This window comes from Ochotona curzoniae, unplaced genomic scaffold, assembly GCF_017591425.1.
Source record: "Ochotona curzoniae isolate NIBS_2020 unplaced genomic scaffold, NIBS_Ocur_1.0 contig_908, whole genome shotgun sequence".
Taxonomy (NCBI): domain Eukaryota; kingdom Metazoa; phylum Chordata; class Mammalia; order Lagomorpha; family Ochotonidae; genus Ochotona; species Ochotona curzoniae.
The window spans coordinates 13000097-13023949 of NW_024466607.1; the positions used below are offsets into that span (position 1 = coordinate 13000097).

The 23853-nt window shown below is 43.0% G+C and overlaps 1 protein-coding gene across 2 annotated transcripts in view; it reads right to left on the reverse strand.

Annotated features, from left to right (window-relative positions):
* Positions 1-23853, reverse strand: part of SACM1L (SAC1 like phosphatidylinositide phosphatase) — a 47561-nt gene that overhangs the window by 11902 nt on the left and 11806 nt on the right. For both annotated transcript variants that reach the window (XM_040994331.1, XM_040994330.1), the window contains exons 2-12: positions 20320-20417; positions 17709-17783; positions 16056-16183; positions 14572-14721; positions 12666-12725; positions 11842-11875; positions 6642-6743; positions 4557-4642; positions 3777-3863; positions 2739-2807; positions 1912-1991 (exon numbers count right to left, since the gene is read on the reverse strand). In XM_040994331.1, the coding sequence (XP_040850265.1) occupies positions 1912-1991; positions 2739-2807; positions 3777-3863; positions 4557-4642; positions 6642-6743; positions 11842-11875; positions 12666-12725; positions 14572-14721; positions 16056-16183; positions 17709-17783; positions 20320-20417 (969 nt within the window). The remainder of the gene's footprint in view (positions 1-1911; positions 1992-2738; positions 2808-3776; positions 3864-4556; positions 4643-6641; positions 6744-11841; positions 11876-12665; positions 12726-14571; positions 14722-16055; positions 16184-17708; positions 17784-20319; positions 20418-23853) is intronic.

Below are 23853 nucleotides of genomic sequence, written 5' to 3' on the forward strand. Positions count from 1 at the left end.
AGTCTGTCCGCTGTGTATGGGGGTTGTGACAGAGAGAATGGAGGCAGCAGTGTCCCTGTGGTACTGGCCTTCCCAACGCAAAGCTTGCCATGCCTTATCACCATCTATACATCACGTATACATGTAGCAGAGATAATTTTCATGTATGTCCTAATATTTTTTTCTTTTGATAACGTTATGTTGTACTTAAGAGACACAATTCTAAGATATCTAGCATAAATACACCCTTAAAAAGTGGGGATTTAAAAAAAATTATGATGATTGGCTGATGATTTTTAGAACTCTTGCAAGGAAAATGATAACTGCTTTGGGTTGCCCACTCTTTGGGATGGGGTCCCTCTGGGCCCCCAAACACAAAGGCCACAATTTTGGATTTTAATTTATGTCTCAAGTTCTCAAAGTCAGCTACAGAAAACTCCAAATTCTTCAAGTCAACTCTGTAGGCAAAGCCTATTTATGGAAAGGAAGCCCCTAGGGACAGAGTCTGGACCAGGGGAATATATAGAAACCAACAAACTTTTTTCTTTCTTTTTTTTTTTTTTTGAGTAGATACATGCTGGATTTCAAACCCAGAGACTGTGATTGTTCAGGTCTGAATGTACAAGCTAAGTAAGTTCCTCAAAGGATTTCCACACACATGCTTTCCAGGAATCCCTTCTCTGAATCACGCAAGATGTGCGTGGTCTAATCCACAGTCAGAAGGTGGAAAAGTGGATGGAGTGGAAAATCAGCTAGAGCTTTCTAATTGGGAGAGATACTTAAATTCTTTGCCCAATTCCTGTGCATGCTTGAAATTCCCTACAAGTTGAAACAATTTATCCCCAAATATAACCATACTCCTTTTGGGGGAGAAGCTGAAAAGTTTTGTTCAAATGTGCACAGCCACTTCTTAACTATACCACACTGCCAGTTTCCTGCTGTAGTGAGCTCTCAGCAGGCTGAGCTACCACCTGGCATCTCTCCATGGAGAAAAAGGCCTTATAGGAGGTCCAACTTTCCACAAGGCTGCACTGTTTCCAACTGCTGCCTGGCAACTCACAGGAGGGCGAAAGGTGCTGCTCCCGAGGAGGTCACCAAGCAAGAGCTCAGCTGCTGCAGCTCCTGGGGTGGTCAGGGCCACCGAGAACACGAGAACACGCAAGGAGCAGACCCAGCAACCACAGCGCACAAAGCCTCACGGGGACAGAGTCATGAGAGGTCAGTCAGAGACCAAGTTCAAGGTACAACCTGACTGCACAGGCAGGTGTCTGGCCAAGTACTTAGGATGTCGGTGTGAAATGGCTGACTTTGACACCTGGTCCCACTTCCAGGCTCTAGCGCTCTGCTGGGGCAGCCTAGACTGGGAGGTGGCAGGGACAGCTCAAGCACTTGAGTTACTGCTTCTTAAGTTAACTTTAAAGACACTCAGAAGTTACTCTGCAACATCAATGTTGGAGAAAATTTCAAACCGATAAGTCATTATTTTATCTCATCTACTATTTTACAAAAACACAAGCTAAAGCTTCACAAATCTAGTGAGCTCTCATGTATGTAAGAGTTCTTCAAAAGATTTTGGAAGCCAAAATAAACTTGTACTAACATATCCTGTTTGAACAACATAGTTGGAGGTGCTAAGAAATGTAGCAGTTTGAAAAGAGCCCCTCTGGCACTTGGCCCAATGGTCAAGATGTTAATTTTGTTATCATATTCCATATCTGAAAACCTGGCCTGAATGTGCACCTCCAGCTCCTGATTCCAGTTTGCTGTTAACGCAGATTGTGTGAGGAAGGAGAGATGGCGCTTGCTGAGAAATCTAGTTTCCAACTTTTTATGTTTTAATCACACATTTCCACGGGCTTTTTTGAGGTCCCCTCATATATGTAACTGGACATCTGACCTGGAAAGACCTGCAACAGTTTTCTAGGGAGGTACCTGATCATCCCACTTCCCAAGGAAGACACCATTGATGCAAACGCTTGTTCCAGTGGCTTCTCTGAGCCCTTCTGGTTTACCTGCAGAAAAAGAAAAACACCAGTAAATCTCAGTTTATTTAAATGCAACAAGAGCATCAAGAAAACCAGGGAGTTTTAAGCTTTCATTCACCCACAGAAACATTACCTAACAAATGAAAAAAAATCTAGAGACTATCTGAACGAACTTGGTAGGAGCTCTGGAGAGACATCAAAGGTTTGTAGCAATCATCCAAATGTCCCATCAAGAAAAAGCCACCTTCAAAATGGTGGGAAAGTTTTGTCTTACTTAGTCATCTTTTCACCTTTCTTGCCCCAAAGCATAGAGCGTTAACAGTCAGTAACCAGCTGTCCATTTTCCCCTCACTGAACCAGAGGAAGTCAATCCTCTCTTTATTTGTAAATAAAATACAAGACTACATGAACACCAATCCACCAACAAGAACCTAGAAAGACAAAATCTACAACAAAACTGAATCACGAAAAAAACGAAAAGCTGAATAGCCCAACAGACAGGAAGGGGACTAAATCAATAACGGAAAACTTTTCAAAAAAAGTCTCGGAGCAGATGGCTTCACTAACAATCTTTATCAATTTTACAAAATTCATCCAAAGTCAGTTTGGTAGATATGTTTCAGTTTAGTACAGTGAAAATCTGTGGAACTGGACAGCACCGATTCAGATCCCTTATGCAACACTCAACGTCACCGAACTGCAATTTAAAAATAATTCAAATACTGTTTTATAAGCAGCAAAGATCTTCCCCCAAGAAATACACACAAAACATACCAGATTGATTATGACCTGCTTTCCATAAATAATCACTTGTGAGTCAAAATGCCTTTGGAAGCCATCCATCTAGAGGGGAAACATACAAATATTGGTGAGATTATGTCACGGGAGTGTCTACATGATATATTTAAAGTACTCACTTAACTGTCCTGTTTTTATATGCAAGAGATGAAGGCAGGGTGGAGCTGTCCTCTAGATGTTCTAATTAGATCCATTCTAACTGGACCTGCATTACTAGCAGTTTAATTATGAGTAAACCTCAGCGGCATATTGGTACCCTAACTGGCACAAAGCTGTAAACCTTAATGAGACTTCTCAAATCAGTATTTGCCACTGCAGCCATCAGTCTGTTTTTCAACATCTCTACCACGCAATCTACATAGTCTTGCAGGGATGGGGGACCTTTTGGCTGCCAGGTACCATCTACATATTAATAAAGCCCCAAAAATCAGGGCTTAAAAATCAGCTTGCTAGGGCTGGCATCATGCCAACACCTGCAACACAACCATCCCAGATGAGCATGGGTTTGTGTCCTGGCTGCTGCAGCTCTAACCCTGCTACTGACAGGACACCTGGGAAAGCAATGAAAATGGCCCAAGTGCTTGGGCCCGGGCCATCCATGTGGGAGATCCAGAGGAAACTTCGCACATCAGCCCTGCCCACTCCCAGCCCGGGGGACGTAGAGAGAGAACTAGCAGATGGAAGATGTCTCTGTCTTTCCATCGGCCCTCTAACTCCTCCAAATAAACAAATAAATAGTAATTAAAAACAAAATACCCTGCATAAATTTATTGATTCCAGGCCCTGCACATGGCTGTCTTGGCAGTACCACACCAAATGACACCACAGGCCTGTGTGGTCCATGGGTCCGTCATTCCCCACCCTTGGTTTGGAGACTTCTTGTGTACGGAATCAAGGAAAGGGGGATCGATAGTGGTCAGTCCTGACTTATGGGAATAAATACACGGTCTACATGCAATCTAAAGCAATACTGTACTTCCATTTGTAGGCAGGGAACAAAGCATGGATACCCACGTGATTTGCCACCTTGTTGATCTGTGGAATTGGTTTGTACTTGAGGTTTGGTCTTTGGGACCAAAAAACAGGTATTGAGCCTCGAGACTAAAAGAGAAGAGAAACGAGAAAATGAACCCCCCCAAGCCTGCTTTTCTCCACTTGTTCACTATTGGGGTGTATACAAACACACACACATACATGTAGTACACATGTATGATTTCACAAAGGAAAAAAAAATAACACAACCTACCAACTCCAAAAGAAGTACCCTGTGAACCTGCTCCTACAGTCTGTGCTTTGGGAATACACTCATCAAGAGCTTCTTCACTTCCTAGTTTAACAAACACTGTACTTGTATACTAGTTAATTCCAGATCCCCTCCAAATTCCAAAACAAATCAGTGTATCCACAAGTGAAAGTCAATAGATTACATCTATAACTCAGCACTCGGAAGAGTTTCAGCTGCTGTATGCATCCTGACAGGCATGCCAGGCCACTGAGGCTCTGGAGCAGCAGGTGGTCCTTTACAAGGCAGGAATTCTCCCACAGAGCCATGCACGGCTGGTCAAGTCAGCCACAAGCCAGCGTGCCCCTAGAGCTCAACGGCTCAACAGGTCTCACCCCGGCACCTCCTACCTACTTGCTTTCCTTTAGGAATTAAAGGGTAAGGAATGCCAGCAGATCAGTACTGGGTTAAAGGAAAACCCTTTTTTTGCAGTCAAGTTTTTGCACATTGTAGACAAAGATCGTCCTCAGAGCAGAAGAGGCCGGCGGGCCCGTGCCTACGGGTTCACTTGCCTGCACAAATGAAGCCCTGCTCCCATTGTAGTGCACGATTTGTTCTGTTTCTACGAAGTTAGCTGCATGGCCTTCAGAATCAATTCCTAAATCAGAAATAGTTAGGAAATACATTTAGTACATTGGAAATGTCAAAAAGAAAAATCACAAATTCAGGGTGACTTGGAAAGAATTAAGTTATAACTTGCAGAAAAGTACTTACAAACCTAAATTTCAAAGGCAGAGTCCACCACCAGAAAATGAACAAACTCACTGTTTAATGCATCATTTATACATACAAAATCACTCTAAAACACCGTTTGTACCATTTGACACTATCTTTGAAAGAAAGCAAAATTCCCTAGAGAACACGTCCATAGATCCTATTTGTAAAAATACTATAATGAAAAGCAGGACTATGAGTTTGGGGTTGGCATTGTGGCACAGTAGGTGAGCTGCCGTTCAGCATGCTAATATCGCATACGAGCATCCGTTTAAGACCTGGCTGCTTGATTCACAATTCAGCTCCCTGCTAATGTGCCTGGAAAAAAAAACAATGGAAAAAATGGCCCAAGTACTTGGCCCCTGCCACCAGTACGGGTTCCAGGTGTCCCACCTCAATATGGCCCAGTCCCGCCTGGTTACTGCAGGCATCTGGGGAGTCAACTAGTGGATGGAAGCTACTACCTCTCCCTGTCTATCACACTGCCTTTCAGAGAATTAAGCTTTTAAAGGTAAATACTTATGGGCCTGGCACAATAGCACAGTGGTTAAAGTCCTTGCCTTGTACGTGCCGGGATCCCATATGGGCGCCGGTTCTAATCCCGGTGGCCCCGCTTCCCATCCAGCTCCCTGCTTGTGGCTTGAAAGCAGCAGAGGACGGCCCAAAGCCTTGGGACCCTGCACCCACATGGGAGACCCGGAAAAACTCCTGGCTCCCGACTTCGGATTGCCGCAGCGCCAGCCGCTGGGGTCACTTGGGGAGTGAATCATCGGACGGAAGGTCTTCCTCTCTGTCTCTCTTCCTCTCTGTATATCTGCCTTTTCAATAAAAATAAATAAATCTTTTTTAAAAAGATAAATACTTTATTATAGTGCAGATGTTTTCTGGCAGATGCTGATATTGACATCCACCTTCAAAATGAAAACAGAAATTGTTCCTAACGCTAGAACTTTGCTAACTCCTGAGATGCGCTCCTCATCTTGATGCTAACTTCCTCCAAGGATCTGAAGAATTCCTTTATGTATCTGTGTAGCAATCTACTTTAAATTGCAAACACAACTTTCAAGCTAATTATTGACTCAAAAATCCGTTAATTTATTTCAGATAACTCATCTAACAATGTACTCATTTATTTGAAACAAGTTGCAGAGAGAGCAGGAGAGCTGCAGAGAGATCTCTAATCAGCGAGTTCACTCTGCAAATGGTCCCAGTGGCCTGGGCCTGGCCAGGAGCCTCAGCTAGGTCTCCCACCTAGGTACAGGGAGTCAGGCACCTGAGCTAGCCTCTGCTGCCTTCACAGGAACATCTGCAGGGCCCTGGAATGAAGTAGAATGGCCTAGACTCAGAATGGTGCCCACAGGGATGCTGGCATCACAGGCAGCAACTTAGCCCACTATGGCACAACGTAGGCCCCAGATGTATTTCTTAATATTCCTTCTAACTAACATATTTCCCAGATATAACATGCTGAGGTGTGTATTGTTTTTTTCTTAATATATTACCAGTAAGGGACAACATTTGAGCAAATCCGCATGCAGCTAGCACAAACCCTACAGAATAAATGCTATATTTCCAGCTTTATGCAAAGAAATCAGCAATAAACAATAAAACAAATTATTTTGGGGCAGTTGTTTAGGTTCCTGAAATTTGCACTGAGTTCAACTGTGTGCTGTGAAGACATCCCACCAACATAAAATCCCTTAGTTTAAGCAACAAGCAGCAGCCTACACATCACGGTAACATCTGCAATGTCATTCCAGTAGCTGGAACGATCACGGTGACACAGGACATAAACACTTAGGCTATTAAGTGATAATGAAAATAAAATACAAAAAGTTTAACCATTGACAGGACCTGAATTGTCCTGATAAAATTATTCTCACCTCTCACATAATAGCGAACACCAGCTCTGAAACAACTTCTCCTCGAGATGAGAATCCAATCAAAGTACTTCCCATTAATTGAACAGGAGTGCATCGTAATAACTCAACCATTAAGAAAAATATAACTGATGTAGTGAATTCTCCTACCCTAATAAGAATGAATTGCCTTTAAGAAAAAAAGTGGAGAACATAGAAAATCTTTTGTTCCTTTAAAACTGTCATCTTCAACTGTGAAGTTCTGTCAAGTTGTCCAAAACCACCTAGTAATTCTACTTTCCCCTAAAAACGGAAAAAAAAAAGACTAAATCCCCTTAAATCTTTTCTTAAAATATAATTTCCCAAAATACTAGTGACAGTATGTTATATGAAACTCATCACACTCAATAAGAGAATCATAAACCAAAGTAAATACAAAAATTCACTGAAAAGCTGAGTTCAAAGCTTATTGTAATATTAAAAATATTTTGGGAAATCCATGCAGCTTCTCTTTGCGCTAGGCATGTTCCATGAGCATTTTCGCTTTCCCAAGACTTCTCAGACATGCAAAGACTTTCCACTCGAGCTCCAATGGGAAGGTTGGAGCTGCCCTTGGGGTTCACACATCTGCTACTTTAAATAATGCTCTCACTGAAGAGCCTGAGAGGCAGAACGTGTACCAGGTACACAAGTAACTTCAAAGGCATCCTGTGCTCAGAGCTGCTGCCTGACTGGACTGATGAACACCTTTTAAAAGTAGCAATGGCTTTACAACACTATGAACAAAACTAATGCCACTAAAGTGGCAAGCTGTATGCCAATCCTAAGGGATTACAATGAAGAATGTCACCCACGTAGACCCTTGCGTGCCCAAGCAGCCTCTCCGGGTATCTGCAGCTCTTGTCCACCAGGTTCTACCCCTGTCCTCTGAGGACAAACCAGGACCTACTCAGACCACCACTGCCCTGCCCGTTTCGCTAGTTTTGCCTCTGAGAAGTGTTTGGTCTGAAAGTTCTGACTCTTCTCCCAAAAACAGATTAGTTCATATACAGTTTTTTGACTTGCTTTATTTGTTCAACACACTCATATGTCTAGTTCATTTCTGTCATTCTCCCGCCCTGTTGGAATAGCCATAGTTCACTCATCCATTTTACCATTCGTGATCCTGTGGGATGCTTGTAGCTTTTGCTGTAATAAACAGTGTTACAGAAGAACTCTCTGTATCTGAAGAAATGGAAACGGCTCTAAGGGCACATTACTGCTGGGTGACAGAATATATTCAGCATGTGATCTTATGTAAGATATACCACATTGTTCTGACAAATACTTTGGCTTCTAATCTTTACCAACACTTGATATCCTCTGCTTCTTTAATGTGTACCAGACTGGTTGGGGTTACAACAGGACAGGCTTGTCCTATGCTTTTAAAAGGCCTAGTCTTGTTTCCCAAATCATCTAATTGAGTTTACTCTTATGCTTCCTATATGTAGCATTTTAAAATGATTTGAGCCACTATAAAGAATAACAGCATAAAAGTATGTGTGCATTTACTATGCAACTTGAGAATGGCACTGCAACCCTGAATTTAGTTATCTGTTTCCTCCTCATTTTAGTCAAAGTTTTTCACCTAATAATTATTCTCAAGTGTGAAGAGCATTCTTTGGCCTTTTTAGATTAAATATATAATGCCTAGCAAACACAGAGCTTGCTTCCAAGTTTTATAAAAACACACTATATTTTGGTTTGTCCTGCGAGTTCCCAAGATTCATCCTTATGCTGCATAAAGACCAAGTTTGATTCCTCAGTGTTATCTGCAACCTATAGTGATCCCAACACAAAAAGAAAAAAAAAAAAACTCTCTGTTGATGGAACTTGTGATATTCATAGTTCTGCTCTAACATGAAACTATGAGCATGTATATAAACCTCTCCTGACATGAACACATTGGAGAACATACAGGAGAAATGCCTGCAAATTCACCAAGAATGCTGAATAATTTCCAATCAGTGGTACTGAATGACACCAGCGAGACGAGACGCTAATGATTCAAGCCCTGTGCAAGCTGGCATCACCAGACTTAATAACGGCTCCTCTATGTTACCAATACATTTTCCTTTGAAACCCACAGTCTAGAGAAGACTCCAAAGCAATATTTATTCATTCACTCATCCAAATTACAAGGATGAGTAAGCCATAAGTCTGCTGTTAGAGCTAAATCTAGCAGACAATGTGGCTGACTGCTTAATGAATCACTTTGCTATGATTATAAGATGTGTGTGTGAGAGATAGAGAGAAGCACTTCAGAAAGCTACAACTAAAAAATGTGAATGGATTTACTTCCAGCCTTTTATCAATGAGTCACAGGGCAATCCACTCCCACTCTCCACCTGGCCTTTTCACACGCTGTTCTCAACCTCTTACACATCTCCCTCATCCCATACATAGCTGATGATGTCATTTCCTATTTCACCTTGGAAATGCCAACCCTTAACATTCCCTTAACATGTGTGTGTGTGTGTGCACGCGCGAGAGTGATCCATTTATTGACTAGAACCCAGATCCACACTGTTATCCATCGACAATGACAGACGAGAGGCCAATGCCTGACGCGCACGTGAAGAGATGCCCAACTCCCTCACACTTACAGACAACACACTAGCATGACTATTCTTCAATTTCCTGTTTCTCTACAACCTTTCTTATTGGCATCTGGTAATACTCCTCTTTCGGGGAGAGAAGGCAGGCACCTAAGCTTCTTCCTCAAAGTCATCAGATTTAACCAATCAACCTTACAGCAGTTGGCTACATCCTCTTCTTCACTGGCATCTGGAATATTACTCTACTTGGTCTTTCTCTTCCTCAGTCAACGGCTTTATTAGCTTATCTTCATTTCTCCAATTTTTAACTTGGGAGTAACTCCACAACCTGCCCCTCTGGTTCACTCACCCTGGATCCCGCATTTCCTAAGTCCTGTATCCTTGATGAGGCCTACAGTCCATGGCTCTGTTATTTCTCACAATGAGGTCATCACCTGTCTTTTCCCTATAAACCTTCTTTCCTTGGATGACTTTATCCAGACTCATGGCTTCAAATATCACTTGGACTCCGAGGACTCTCAAATTTGTCTACAGTATGAACTTCCTTCCTGAGCTCCTGTCTCATTATCCAACCGCCGTTAGCATCTTTATTTGGAGATCTGAAGAAATCTCAACTTTAACATGTCCAGACAAAAGTTCAGCTACCTTCCTGCCTTCAGCCTCTCTGCCACCTGAGTGGATGACTTCTTTCCACTTACTCTGAGAACCTTAGCGACACACTAAAGGAAACGTCACTATTTCACACCCTACATATAGTCGACCAGAAAATCCTCAAATTGGTCTTCAAAAGCTACCTAGAACCTGGCTGCTGCACAACAAGACCACTGCAACCATCCTGGTCACAGAGACCTTCACTTCTCTCATGGGGGACTGCCATCCCCCCTGTTTCTCGCACCCACCCTCGCTTGCCTTTCGTCTGTTTATGCCACAGACAGAGCGATCCTGTCTATTGACAATCCTCTTCTCAACTGCCAACAGCTCCTTGTTATAAAGTGAAAGCTACAGTCCTCCACACCCGGGAAGGACCTGGGTAATCTGGGCCCAAGTATCTCTATGCACACAGATCCCATCTCCTCTTCTGCTGTGTCACCCCAGTCCTGCTCCTGCCCTGGGCCCTTGTACTTGCTGACCTTCCATGGAGACCTGGTTAAAGCCCCTGGCTTTGGCCGGGCCCAGGTCCAGCTACTGCGGGGCATCTGAGGAGTAAGCCAGTAGATAGAAGTTCTTTCTCCCCTTTCTGTCTCTCTGTAACTCTGCCTTTCCAATAAAAGAAATCTTTTTTTTTTTTTTTAAAGAAACAAGCAGCATGGGATCAGAGCTCTGGTCAACGAAATGTATTAAACACAAGTTCCATTAAAGCTTCAAATTGGGCCCAGCGCAGTGGCTTAGTGGCTAAAGTCCTCGCCTAGAACTTGCTGGGATCCCATATGGGCGCCGGTTCTAATCCTGGCTGCTCCACTTCCCATCCAGCTCCCTGCTTGTGGCCTGGGAAAGCAGTCGAGGACGGCCCAAAGCCTTGGGACACTGCACCCATGTGGGGGACCTGGAGGAGGTTCCTGGCTCCTAGCTTTGGATCGGCACAGCACCGACTGCTGCAGTCACTTGGGGAGTGAATCATCGGATGGAAGATCTTCCTCTCTGTCTCTCCTCCTCTCTGTATACCTGACTTTGCAATAAAAATAAATATTTAAAAAAAAATCAAAAGCTTCAAATTAAAAATTAATGGTTAAACTTTTCTAAAAATCACATCCAAAAAGCTGCTCATAATCTCACTTGATAATGCACCACTCATAGCCTCATGTATTTAAAATACAGCTGTCCCAAACATCTTAGAGAACTCTTATTTTTGTTTTTACTGTACACTGAAAGAAACTTACGAAGCTTTCAGAGAAGGGTGAAGACTATAAAAACAAATTAAAAACAGAATAAATTAGAGCTTTGATTGTGCTACTCTGTTACTCCCCACAGTTTGGAAAATTTTTCTGTTCTTAAGTACAGAAAAATTAATTAAGCATAGTGAGGAACAAATTCCCTTCACCTCCGCTTACACTACACTGTCTCTCACACGGGGGGCATTTTGCTATTCAGCCTACAACTAGACAAATATTGCTTATTTTGCATTTGCACAATTTTGCCCACTTTCCCTTGTACTCCACCTATTTTCGGCTTTCTGCTATTTCAAGTGACAGAGCTTTTCACTGTACTTCACCTGAGCTGCTGATCTCTGTAGCTGCTAACTTTCTCAGTCACTAAGGAAAGGCATTCCTTCAGGTCAGAGAGGTTCAAGTCACTCTGTAACTTCTTGATAACACCAAAATCAGGCCAACAGGGCACACATGTCATTTCTCTTTACATCGCCAGAACCAAAACTCTTCAGTAGAAATAAATTAGTCTAAAGGAGTCATTCACTATGAAAAATATAATCCTTTACAATAAGTATTCTAACATGTCAATCAGCTTCATTTTCCTAGAAAAGAAACTTACTAGCTTTGAAACATTCCTCTTAGACAGTATTTAAGCTTGTCTCTGAATCTTACAATAAAATGTAAATACAAACTACTAGAAACTGGAGAGTTATAGAAGTTATATAACGAATTCTATTTAACTGAAGAGTTACGTAAGGATACAGCCATGTAGCACGGGGAGAGCGAAGCGATGCACCTGAAAGAAAGACAGACACTTAGAACCGATTCACTGTAAACAAAGGCTCTTACATGACGAGTATTTCCATACAAACAAGGCAGCAAGCTATGGTTCAATATTCATTTTAAAGGCACTCCCCTTAGGTGGCGTTAGTATGCGTTTAGGTTGACTATCCACAGCTTGCAGGGGGATGCTAATAAGCGCACAGAGCTGCAGAAAGCTTACTTCCCCTTTGTCCAGCTTTGCCTACACCAACTCCACTCCTCCAAGATGCCATGCCAGCTGGATGCAGCATAAACCACCATTTAAAAAAAATTTTTTTAAGTATAGCAAAGAATGAGAAATGAAACAATCAATCTTCTTACAGTCCACCTGTAACTTCTTCTCCCTGGCCTCATGTGACTAACCAGAAAACAAAGGCAGGAGTGTCTCCTGGGTCACTGTCACAACCCCAACAAGATATAAGCAGGCAGACACAGACACACACAGACACACACACACACACACACACACACACACACACACACACACACACACACACACACGCCTGGAAGCCCAGCCTTTGCTCTTGTTTCTCTGACACTCATTCACCAGCATCCACTCTGGCTTTCTCACTTGGAGAAGGCAATGTAAGCTTATTCATGGAGTCTACAGGAGCACAAAAAAAAAAAAAAAAAAAAAAAAAAAACCATCAGGCTTCTTCAACCAAGTCAGAGTGTAGACCTGATCCAAGTCTCACTGATCCACCCTTGGTGACTGCAGGCATCTTACAGTAGCATTCAGAACAAAGCACATGGCAGCACATTACCTCTGGCTGTGCAGAAAGCTCTCTCAGAAGATGACCGTTCCACACAAACCGCTGATCTGCCTGAGAGAATTTGGAAAACAGAATGAAGTATCTCCCGCCAAGCTAGTTCTCCACAGAAAGATGACCACACCCTTCAGTGTTCATCTAGCAACTAGCACATTCCCCTGACATGCTCCAAAGAGAACACAGTTCTGTGTGGGTTTAGGCATATTTCTTATGTGCGAGCATCACACAGTGTCCTGACCACACTAAAGCAACTAACGTGTTACTGAGTGACCAAGCTAACGGGACCAGAGCTGGACACACAGATCCAGCATCCAGCAGGGCTTGAATCGTCCCCCTCGCAACCCTGCCCCTCCTCCTGCATTCCTCATGCCACACACAAAACCTGGGATTCCTCTCAGGCTCTTTTTCTCCCTTCTATTTGGTCAACTAAATAGGAGTAAACCTTCAAATCCCCACTTAATTGCTTATTTTTGCTCCCATCACCCTCCGCATACACTTGAGTCCAGCCTAACTACCGAGTCAGTTTCCCTGCCCTTGATTTTTGCCTTTGGCGCTCCCTGTCCACTAATGCTGCCAGGTCTAACAGGTCCTTCCTATGTCCCATCTGCTCCAGATTCTCCATCGCTGTCTTCTAAAGAATCCAGTCTTGGCAGTGTTTAATCTACTCTGGCATCTGGTAATTCCTACCAAACTGATCTCTGCTTCCCTGGCAAGCTCCAGGTCCCCAATCGGGGGCAGCAGGGCTTTCCCCCTGGGTCCCCTGGAAGACATTTCAGAGACACTTGATTAAAAAAAAAAAAAAAAAAAACAACCTGAAGAATGTTAACCATTGGTTATAAAAATAATAGTCTCTGTTTAAAGGCCAAATTCTTTGATTGCTTGGTTTTCGTGCAAACAAGCACCTGAACCTACACAAAATTTTAATAGGATTATAAAACCTGGGGAAAGATGTTAGATGCAGTTAAAGACGCTCCTTGGGAGACCCCCTTCCCAGATGGGGAATGTCTGGACTAGAGTCCTGGCACCACTCCTTACTTCAGCTTCCTGCTAAGATGTATCTTGGGTGGAGCAGTCACCTGCTCCTCGCTGCCCACATGGGAGATGTGGGCTGAGATCCTAGTTCCAGACTTTGGCCAGGCCCTACCTTAGCTGCTACAGAGACTGGGGGAGTAAGGCAGTAGAAGGGAGATCGCCCTCTTTCTCTCAAAGGAAAAAAATAAAGCAGAAACAAGGGAGGATTAGGGATGCTACAAACCTTACCCAAATGAGTCAGTCAACTAAAACAGTGAGACAGATTGAACTTTAGGAAATCATGCTTTAATTAACAAAAATAGCCAATTACTGGCAATATCATATGGTCCAATCTAAAATGTAACAGGTAAATTCTGTTTGCTCCTTAAACATATCTAAGATTGGGGGGCGGGGGGAAAAAGCGGCAGCAATTATCCAGGTCTTCCAAGAGCAGAAACTTTGAAGCTTTTAAGGCGAGATCACATGAAATTTTTTTTTTAAATGAAACTATGGAGCTGGTGTTGCGGCATAGCACACTGGGCTGCTGCCTTACACTCTGGCTTCCCATATAGGTGTCAGTTCATGCTCTGGCCCCTCAACTTCCAATCCAGCTCTCTGGGAAAGCCAAGTAAGAGTTCCAGAGAGATGCAGAGACAGAGATTCATTCCTTAGACGGGCTGCTTGAGCCATCTCGGGCTGCTCTCCCCAGGCCACTAGCAGGGAGTCGAGCTGGAAGTAGACCGCAAGAACACAAACTGGCACATATATGGGATGCCAATGTCACAGGCAGCAGCTTCAGCTGCTACCCCACAACAGCCAGAACTGACAAAAATCAATACACTTTTTGTGGATAAAAAATTAAACAAAAATAACTGAAGATCAAGCTTACCCTTTCCAAGAGACTCATTTCTTGAAATTCTGGACTGGTGTTGGATAGGCGCTGCAAAGTATGTGTCAAATCGTACGTCGTTGAAAAATAAAATCCATCCACACTCAAGACATGGTTTAACATGGCTAGGAACGTTTTATTATCTTGCAACTGTAAACAAGGGAGGAAAGCTGGCAGTTAGTGTCTCATAGCTAAACAGGAAACTGTTGGAATGAGAAAATAATGAAAACAAAGCCCTCTAAGTCCACTAAGCACCACTGGCACCAGGACTGGCCCAGAGGTGGGTGCTGATCGGTTCCCCTGGACAGCTCTGGACACACAGAAGATGGCGAGGAAGCACTGCCAGGCTTAGTAGGTGACCTGTCAGGACTCCTTCCCTCCGGTAGCCTCCACAACCTGTACCGGCAAGTGCCAAGGAGCTGAGGTTCCTGCGTGTCACACTCTGTCCTAGCTGGTCTTTCACTCTTCATGGCAACCCTGCAACGTCTGTTTAATTATGCTCACTTGACAGGTGAGACACACGTATCTGTGAGTGTCCCGTAACATCAAGAGTAAAGAACAGCCCACGTGCTCATCCAGCTTGTGTTTCTTTCACTTTAAATCAAACATGTGAAAGAAAACCACAACAAAGACAGTTATTTTTAGATAACCATTGTCACCGGTTTTCCCCTTGGCAGAGCGAGCAGGGGCCCTAGCTCGGCGAACTTCACTGAGGTTGCTGAGCTCAGCCCGGGCTCTGGGCCGCCAGCATCCTTGTTGCCGCTGAGCTCTCGGGCTGCCTGACAGAGCATCCCAGGTAAGTGTGCCAGCGTTCTCAGCACCAGCCGCTTCTATGGTCCCTTCAGGTTCAGTTTCAACTTTACATCTAAACTTGTCACTTCGCTTCTTTGTATTTTCCTCTTTGCTGGCTGATTCTTCAGCTAATACATGACACAAACTGACATTTAAACCATGTCACTCAGGCACAGGTATTAACTAAATCATGGTGACTGACACATGCACATATAGGAACAGGAGAAACGTCAGACTGTCTGAAAAACACATTCACTGAACACACACACACACACACACTTAAATCTACATGTGATAAAGCTGAGGGAAACTTCAGAAAGAGGTGAAATGAGTACAGTTTCAAAGCTACCTTATATTTTAGTCCTATGTACAGGAGGATACAAAATTAAATCTGGGTGTGAAGTACAGGTACATTTTCAGTTTGTTCTTTTCTCTCATAAAATTTCCTAATTCAAAAATTGAGTTATTTAACACAAAAAACAAAAGCAGCAAAATATGTGAACAATCTTTCAAAAATATTTTTATGAAAAATTTATTTATGGCTAGGTAGAAAGCTAGGAACAATTTTTTTTTTTTTCTTACATCGGCTGGTTAAATAACTAGGCTTAGCATAAATCAAACATTCTTAGTACACCACAACCCTCTGTCTCAGGTAGAAATGAGTTTTACAATTCACTGCTTCCAGTTCTTACCTGAATATCAGTTAAGTGCAACATTGTCTTCTTATAAGAAAGGACATCGAAATCTGTTGCTTTCCAGATTACATGATTGAAAAATTCACCAACTTTTATCTTTTTGGTAATGACAATGAGATAATTACCTGTAAAAAGCAAAACCAAACACATGTAAAGATGAAAAAGAGCCACTCCAAAGCTGAAAGCAACAGCCCTGGGACTGGCAGGGTGCGTGGCGTACTAACCCTCTGCCTGTGGCGCTGACATCCCACATGGACTCGGATTCTATTCTACTGTCTGTCTCTTACGAGTAAAATAAATGAATCTTAAAAAAAAAAGGAGCAGTCCTCACTGTGTAAACTTTAGAGGCTGACAAACATGCTACTCAGACAAAAAGCCTGTTTTTCTTTTTAATTCAATCTTACCATTTACGAACCAAAAGACCAAAACATTATTTAGAAAAATTCCCACTGAAACGTTAAGCTTCTGTTCAAAGAGATAAAAACAAAAGTTATTAATCAGAGCGGGCATCTCAGCAGATGGACATTAGACAGGCAGGACTGTGCTAAGTCACAAGACGTGACCACTGCAGGACCGTGGCCTGCCTGCGTCCCTCCTCTGTCCTTCACAGCACTCGCAACGGCAGGGAACGCACTGCGGCAGCGTAACTTACCAGGGCCTGCAATACCACAAACCAAGGCGTCATCGCAGCCCACGCACGGTACATCAGCCCTGGGCCACCTCCTCCCACAATGAATCAGAGAAAGCTCCCCCTGCCTCCTGTATCAAATTTTAAGCTCTGTTCAACGCTCAACCCACAATGTCTGCCTGCATACGTCTTCTCCTCAAACTGTCACACCACAGTGAAGCGACAGACTACTCACATACCTATCTCCCCAGACTGAACTGAAAGACAGACAGGTTTCTAAAGCAGCGTAAACTACAATGTCAAAGCAGCAGGAACTTCTTAAAAGTTCAATGAAATGAACTTCACATTAATCCTTAGTAACTCAGAAACAAGTTACATTCATTAGCTACATTCATAGCATCGTGTCCTGTCAGTACAGGGTCCAACAACACTTCAGCCCCAGTAAAGCATTCTAATTATTTAAATATTTGTGGAATTTATGAAAACCCCCTACCTGAGTAGAGGTTTCAAAACAAAACCAAATGCATAACCTTTTTTCTTTTAAAACAGAACCATGGCGGGGAGGGGGCCCTGCCTTGCAGCACTGGCATCCCGTAGGAGCACCAGTTCGTGTTCTGGCTGCTCCACCTCCGATCCAGCTCCCTGCTGAGTCTGGGAAAGCAGAGGAGGATGACTCCAGTCCTTGGGACACCACTCCCATGTGGGAGATGCTGAAGAAATTTCTGGCTCCTGATTGCTCAGCTCTGGTAGTTGCAGCCATTTGGGGAGTGAACCAGCACATGGAAGATCCTCTCTATCTCTGCTTCTTTATGTAAATCTGCCCACCAAATGCAAAAATAAACCCTTAAAAAAAATATATATATATATATAAATGTAGACTAATAAAATCCAACCACCAGGGAAATATTTTGGAAATCAATGACTAATACTTAGCCTAGACCGACATGGATTACACCTTCATCTTAGATTGATATTGGCAATCTGATCACCATTCTTTGCCAGTTTAGCTCATTTTCTCTTACCTGCCACCAAATGAATTGTGCCCAGTACGCCAAATATTGGTCTTGTGACAGCTGAAGGAGGAACATCTTTCTTGGCTTTGAAATTTAAAAAAACAGAAGAAAAAAAAAAGAAATGGAAAAAAGAAACAGCTCATTACCGAAATGGAAATTCAGTTATTCAGTGTGAACTCAACAGTCACTTCGGCATAATCAACGTGATCTTTTATAGCAGAACAACGTCCCTTGATGAACATTAGACTTCTACTCTGGGCTCACAAAATGCAGACGTCCTCATGACATGCCAAACAAAGGTCCCTCTGTTTATCTAGAATATAGTCAACGTAACTAAGTTCAGCTTGCTCACCAGCTAACTGTGGGTTAGTTGTCATTTCAATTTTCAACCAAATTTATGCAAACTTTTGTCAGAAACTACTCAGAGAGTAAAGAGGAGTGGGGGTCCGAGACAAGATTTTCACCTCAACATGCAGCTAACAGAACGCAGTGCCAAGACTCGCCTGTGCACTTAAGCATCCGAGCAATGGAGACTGAGGAAGGCAGGCCGGGAAGAGAAAGGCAAAGCTTCCTCCCGAGCCTCATGGAAATCGGTCCAGGTACACAGGGAGGGGTTCACCACTCACCCCGCTTTTAGCAGTGATGGCCTCATGCACAAAACAGAGCCTCAGATCACAGCACCCTTTGCAATTACAAAACTTGAAAATAATGTGTTTCATAAAACAAACTTTGCAGCGATCTAATGTAGAAAAGAAGGCCCAGAGGGGAACTAGAAAGAGGCCTATCATCAAACCACCTAATTTTTGCCAAGTCCCAATTTACCTCTGGTTTTCATAGTCCCAGCACACATTAGAACAAAGGCTCTGAGAAAGAATAAAGAAAGCTGTTCTCCTGTTTGAGCTACAAAATCCCAAATTTGCACGGCTGTAAAACTTTTCCTTCAACTAGAGCTTATTCTTCCCCTGAAACCTACTTTAGAAACACTGCTACAAATCCAAACCCTGGTTCTTAAAGGTGGTCTTAACAGTTAACGCTTGGAGAAAATCAAATAAAAAATCAGCTCTAAAACAAACAAACAAAAACAGTTAATGCCGTTATTCCGACTAAAACGATTATGAATACAGTTTAAAAGTTACTTCCATTTCTCTTAATTAGTGCTATCTCACAACTAAATAACATGAAAATTAGGAATGTCAATAAAGTGAAAAGCTCAGAAAAAAATCTTAATATGTTAAGATTATTGGATAAGCCTTAAGGTAGCATTAATAGAGGTAATAATTTTATTAACCACAGTATAATTGCAATAAAACTGTGGTCATTGCTAGAATGCACACTACTTCTACATGAAACAAAGAAAAACAAAAAACTTTTTCTGCAATCCTCATGATAAAAAGAAAATGGCTGAGAAACTTCTAGCACTGCAGGTCCTTATCATCATGGACTTTGGGTCCAAGTACTTCACCACGTGGCTACCTTTGACCTCTGGGTTTCACTATCACATTCCAGCTATTCACCACCTCTAGCATTCAGTCTAATTCAACAGGTCTGCAATCTCTACGGATCAATGTCACTGAAAAGTCAAACCTAACAGACATATGTCCACATTAAAGTTCTTACAGGACATTAGAACAACGTGACAGAAAGACGGAACGTGATCAAACTACAGGAAAAATGTGCTATCATTTGTTAGACTCAACTATTTGGAGCAGCCACTAGCGAACAGTGTCAACTGGCAAACTAAAACAGGGCTCAACCTCCATCCGATCCAAGGAAAACCACAGCTGGTCCCTGCCAGGGTGATCAGCCAAGGACATGAAAGGTTTCTGTCCACACTGCCTTTACTTGCACTTCACTAACTCAATGGAAATATGTTCCTATTTTTCTTTACCTATTCCTAAGATATTTAGTGAATATCTCCTTTGGTTATTGAAACATTACACTTTAAGAAAAACAAAGATGGATACTTGGAAGCGAACTGGCATGTCTACATGATATATGGAATTCTTAAAGTGCTATCATGTGGCACCTTAATTTGTCACCAAGTAATTTCACACTGATCTATTTGGAAATCAAGAATGTTTCACATGAGTCCAAAACAAAAAAACAAAAACCTTTTTTTTTTTCACATTCCTAGAAAAGCAAAGCCAAAATATAACTACATAGGTACTAAAAGTTAAATACCTTTGTTGCTAAATATATTTTTTTCTTTTAACTATGACATTATCCTCAGACCAAACACTTTCCAAATAAAAACTATTAAAGTTCCAAACAGTGAAAAGTCAAAACTTTCACAAATACCTTAAATCTCAGGGCTAGAAAGGAGCTTAGGTCCCTAAACCAACTTTGTCAGGACATGGGTAAGGGAGCAAAAAAAGAAATAATGACATTGCTGAATCTTTATAGACAATAAACTGCTACTTAAAACTTTCAAGATCACTGTACCTCTTCATAGAGAAGAGACAGCATAAAACTCATCCATAAAAACTATACAACATAGCAGAAACTGCAAAAATTTACTAGTAAGGCACTCCCAGAGCCACATACTGTCAATTTTTAGTCACTGCAATTTATGTATAAAGTCTTTCTCAGAGAGACACTTGTAAACTGGACTAGGAAATACCTGCGAGGGTGACTTCTGTGGACACGCGGTCAATGGTCAGCACGTCGTCCGCTCCGTCATCGCAAGCTTCCACATAAAACTTTTCAGGTGTGATATGCCTGAGAGGAAATCGAAAAGCACACATCGCTAAATCACAAGTGAAGACTTCTAAAAATCTGTTTATTAAAATAAGTCACAGTAGTGTTTACATTTGACATAATGGGATATAGAGTGGTGTTTGTCCAGCATTTAACAGGTCACACAGAATGCCCACATTCCACACCAGAACTCACAAGCACAGCAACCTCAACAGCTCCAGCTATTTAACAGAAGCTGAAAATGGTGTCAAATCCATGTATTTAATTTCATTTAGACAGAGAAGTGAGAAGCATCTTCCATCTGTTGGTTCAATTCCCAAATGCCCACAACAGCTGGGCAGGGCCAAGCTGAAGCCAGGGGCCTCACCGAGCCAACTTCCACTTCTCGGACACGTCAGTAGGCAGCTGCTTCAGAAGCAGAGCAGCTAGGATTGGAAGCAGCTCTGTGACGTGGGATGCTGGTGTCAGAAGCAGTGGCCTGACCAGCCCAGGATGCACATATATTACCCATTAGGCTAAAAGTTCACTCCAAAGTACATTTTCAATAAAGCATTTCCAGGGAAGTTTTTAAAATAAATTACTTTAACATTCAGGTGTTTTTAACGTCAGAAAGCCACATACATAAGTTCCTGAAACACTCTGCTACTGTACAAAGCCAAGGAAGTAAAAGTAGGGTTGGGAAGATGACTCAAAACTTATACAGCTTTGCAATCAGAGTACAAATATAAATAACAATTGGTTCTTCAAAATGTATGTTGGGTATGTCTAACAGAAATGGTGAAAATGAGCCAGTAAGCATTTGTCTGGCTCCAGCATCCCATATGGGCCCTGATTCAAGTCCTAGCTGCTTCACTCACAATCCAGCTCCCTGGTAACAGGCCGGCGGAAAGAGTGGAGGACAGCCCAAGCTCTTGCACCCGTGTGGGAGATCCAGAAGCTCCTGACTCCAGGCGTCAGAGCAGCCCAGCTCCATTGTGGCCGTTTGGGCAGTGAGTTAGGCAATAGAGGATACTGGTCTCTCCTTGTCTCTCTGTAAACAAGTCTTTTTAACAAGGTAATTAAAACGCAGACTTGGAGGCACTAAAAACAATGCGGAAGGAAGCCACAATTGAAAGCCACTGACGGGGGCTGCTGCTCAACAGACACTGGGAGAAGTACAACCCTTTGTTAGTTCACCTGAGGACAGAAACTTTCATCTGCCTCCCTAGAAGCTCATCTTTACTGTTCACAAACCAGACTTGAACTTGTCTCTGCAGCTGCCAATCTCAGAGTTTCCCCGCTTTCCATTATTTATTTTTAAATTTTTGTTTATGTACTTGAAAGGCAAAAGTAACAAAGAAAAACAGACACATCCACATACAGGCAGAAAAAGACATCAACTAACCAATCTTCAGTGTGCTGGCTCACTCCCCTGATGGCTGCAACAGCCAGAGATGGGCCAGGCAGAAGCCAAACGTAAGAGATTCCATGCAGTCTCCCATGGGTGGCAGGCACTCAAGGCCTGAGTGCATCTGCTGCCTCCCACGCACACGAACAGGAAGCTGGATCAGAAGTGGAGTAGCTGACAGTGATCCTGACACTCCAGTACGGATGTGGGCACCCCAAGTGGCAATCCTAACCTACTGCACTACCATACTGGCTCGTTAATGCTCACTTGACAGAGAGGGGAGAGAGAGAGAGGACACAGAGGTCTTCCAACCATCAGTTCATTTCACAAATGTTCCCAACAGTCCTGGTCAGGCCAAACTAGAGCCAGGAGCCCAGAACTCCAAATACAGGTCTCAAACGTAGGTGGCAGGGACCTAAGTACTGGAGCCATTACCCATGGCCTTCCAGACACTTTACATATGTGCAATTTATTTCAACAAACTCCACAAAGCTATAAAAACAAAGTGAGAAGTCCTGTTGCAAAACTATCTCTAATTATAAGGTAGTTACCCCTAGTCTTAAGTCCTTTAAAAAAAAAAAAAAAGTTGGGCCCAGCACAGCGGCCTAGTGACCAAAGTCCTTGCCTTGAACTCGCCAGCAACCCATAGGGTGCCAGTTCTAATCCCGGCAGCCCTGCTTCCCATCCAGCTCCCTGTTTGTAACCTGGGAAAACAGTCAAGGACAGCCCAAAGCTTTGGGACCCTGCACCCGTGTGGGAGACCTGGAGGAAGTTTCCGGCTCCTGGCTTCGGAATGACACAGCTCTGGCCACTGCAGCCACTTGGGGAGTGAATCATCGGACGGAAGACATTTCTGTCTCTCCTCCTCTCTATATATCTGACTTTGCAATAAAAATAAAATAGTCAACTTTCCATCATACAGAATGTGTTCATGCAAGTATGAACTATACTCCAAATCAATGCATTTATTGAGAAGTGATCACATTCTAAATATTCTAAATGGATAAAAACTAGGCCTAACTGGAAAGCAAAATATGGAATATCAACAAAAACTTGAAGGGGCAAGCATTAGAATTATGCCATTGCTTACAATATCCACGCCTCATATCAGAGTGATGGCTCACGTCCTATTTCACTTGTGACTCGGCTTCCTGCCAATGTACCTAGGCAGCCAGCAAATATGGCTCACCTATGTGAGACTTGGCCAGGTTATCAGACTCCTGCCATTAGCCTAACCCAGTCCCAGCTGCTGGAGGCATTTCAGAACACCAGTGGATGGAAAACCTATCACTTTGCATTCAGACAGAAATCTTTCAAAAGAGATTTGAGTGAAAATCACGAGCAGGTGCTTAGCACTGAAGATACCTGAATCCCACGCAGGACTGAGTCTCTGCGCTGGCTCCTGAAACCAGCTTCCTGTTAATGCAGATCCTAGAAGGCAGCAGGGGTGGCTCAGGTAAGCAGCTCCCTGCCTCCCATGTGGGAACCCCAGCTCCTGACTCCAGCCCTCTGTCGGGAGCACGGGCGGGGAGGGTGAACCAGCGGATGGGAGCTGTTTCTCTACCTCTTAAATCTTCTATTAAGAACTTTAAAAACTAGTAAGTAAAAATACTTGAAAATGAGACTTCACTATAAAGCTTTTTTTAAAAGCATGGTCTCCAAATTAGGATGGTATCTGGATAAGCTGACCCTGGCACCTTTCATCCTCTGGAGAGCTGCCTAGGTGCCCACGCAGTGGACGGCTCCCGGGAGCACTGGGACTTTAGCAGGCGGGGGAGGGCCCCTAAAGGGCACGTGAAATGCTTTTACACCTGGCCACTGCCACCACTGGACATCTTGTCCCACCTCAAGTGTCCTATAAAACTCTGAGTTCTCTTCAAAAGATTCAGATGAGCTAAGAAGTAGTTTCTCCTACATGACTTTTCAAAGAATAATCAAGAAACAGCCAATTACCAATGCTGCTTTAATGTTAACTAAACCAAGCATGGTTTGCTCCAGTCCCGGAAATGCCAAAGCAAAATTCCAGGATCAATGCCAATAAACAAACACATGTGTGTTCTATTTATATGC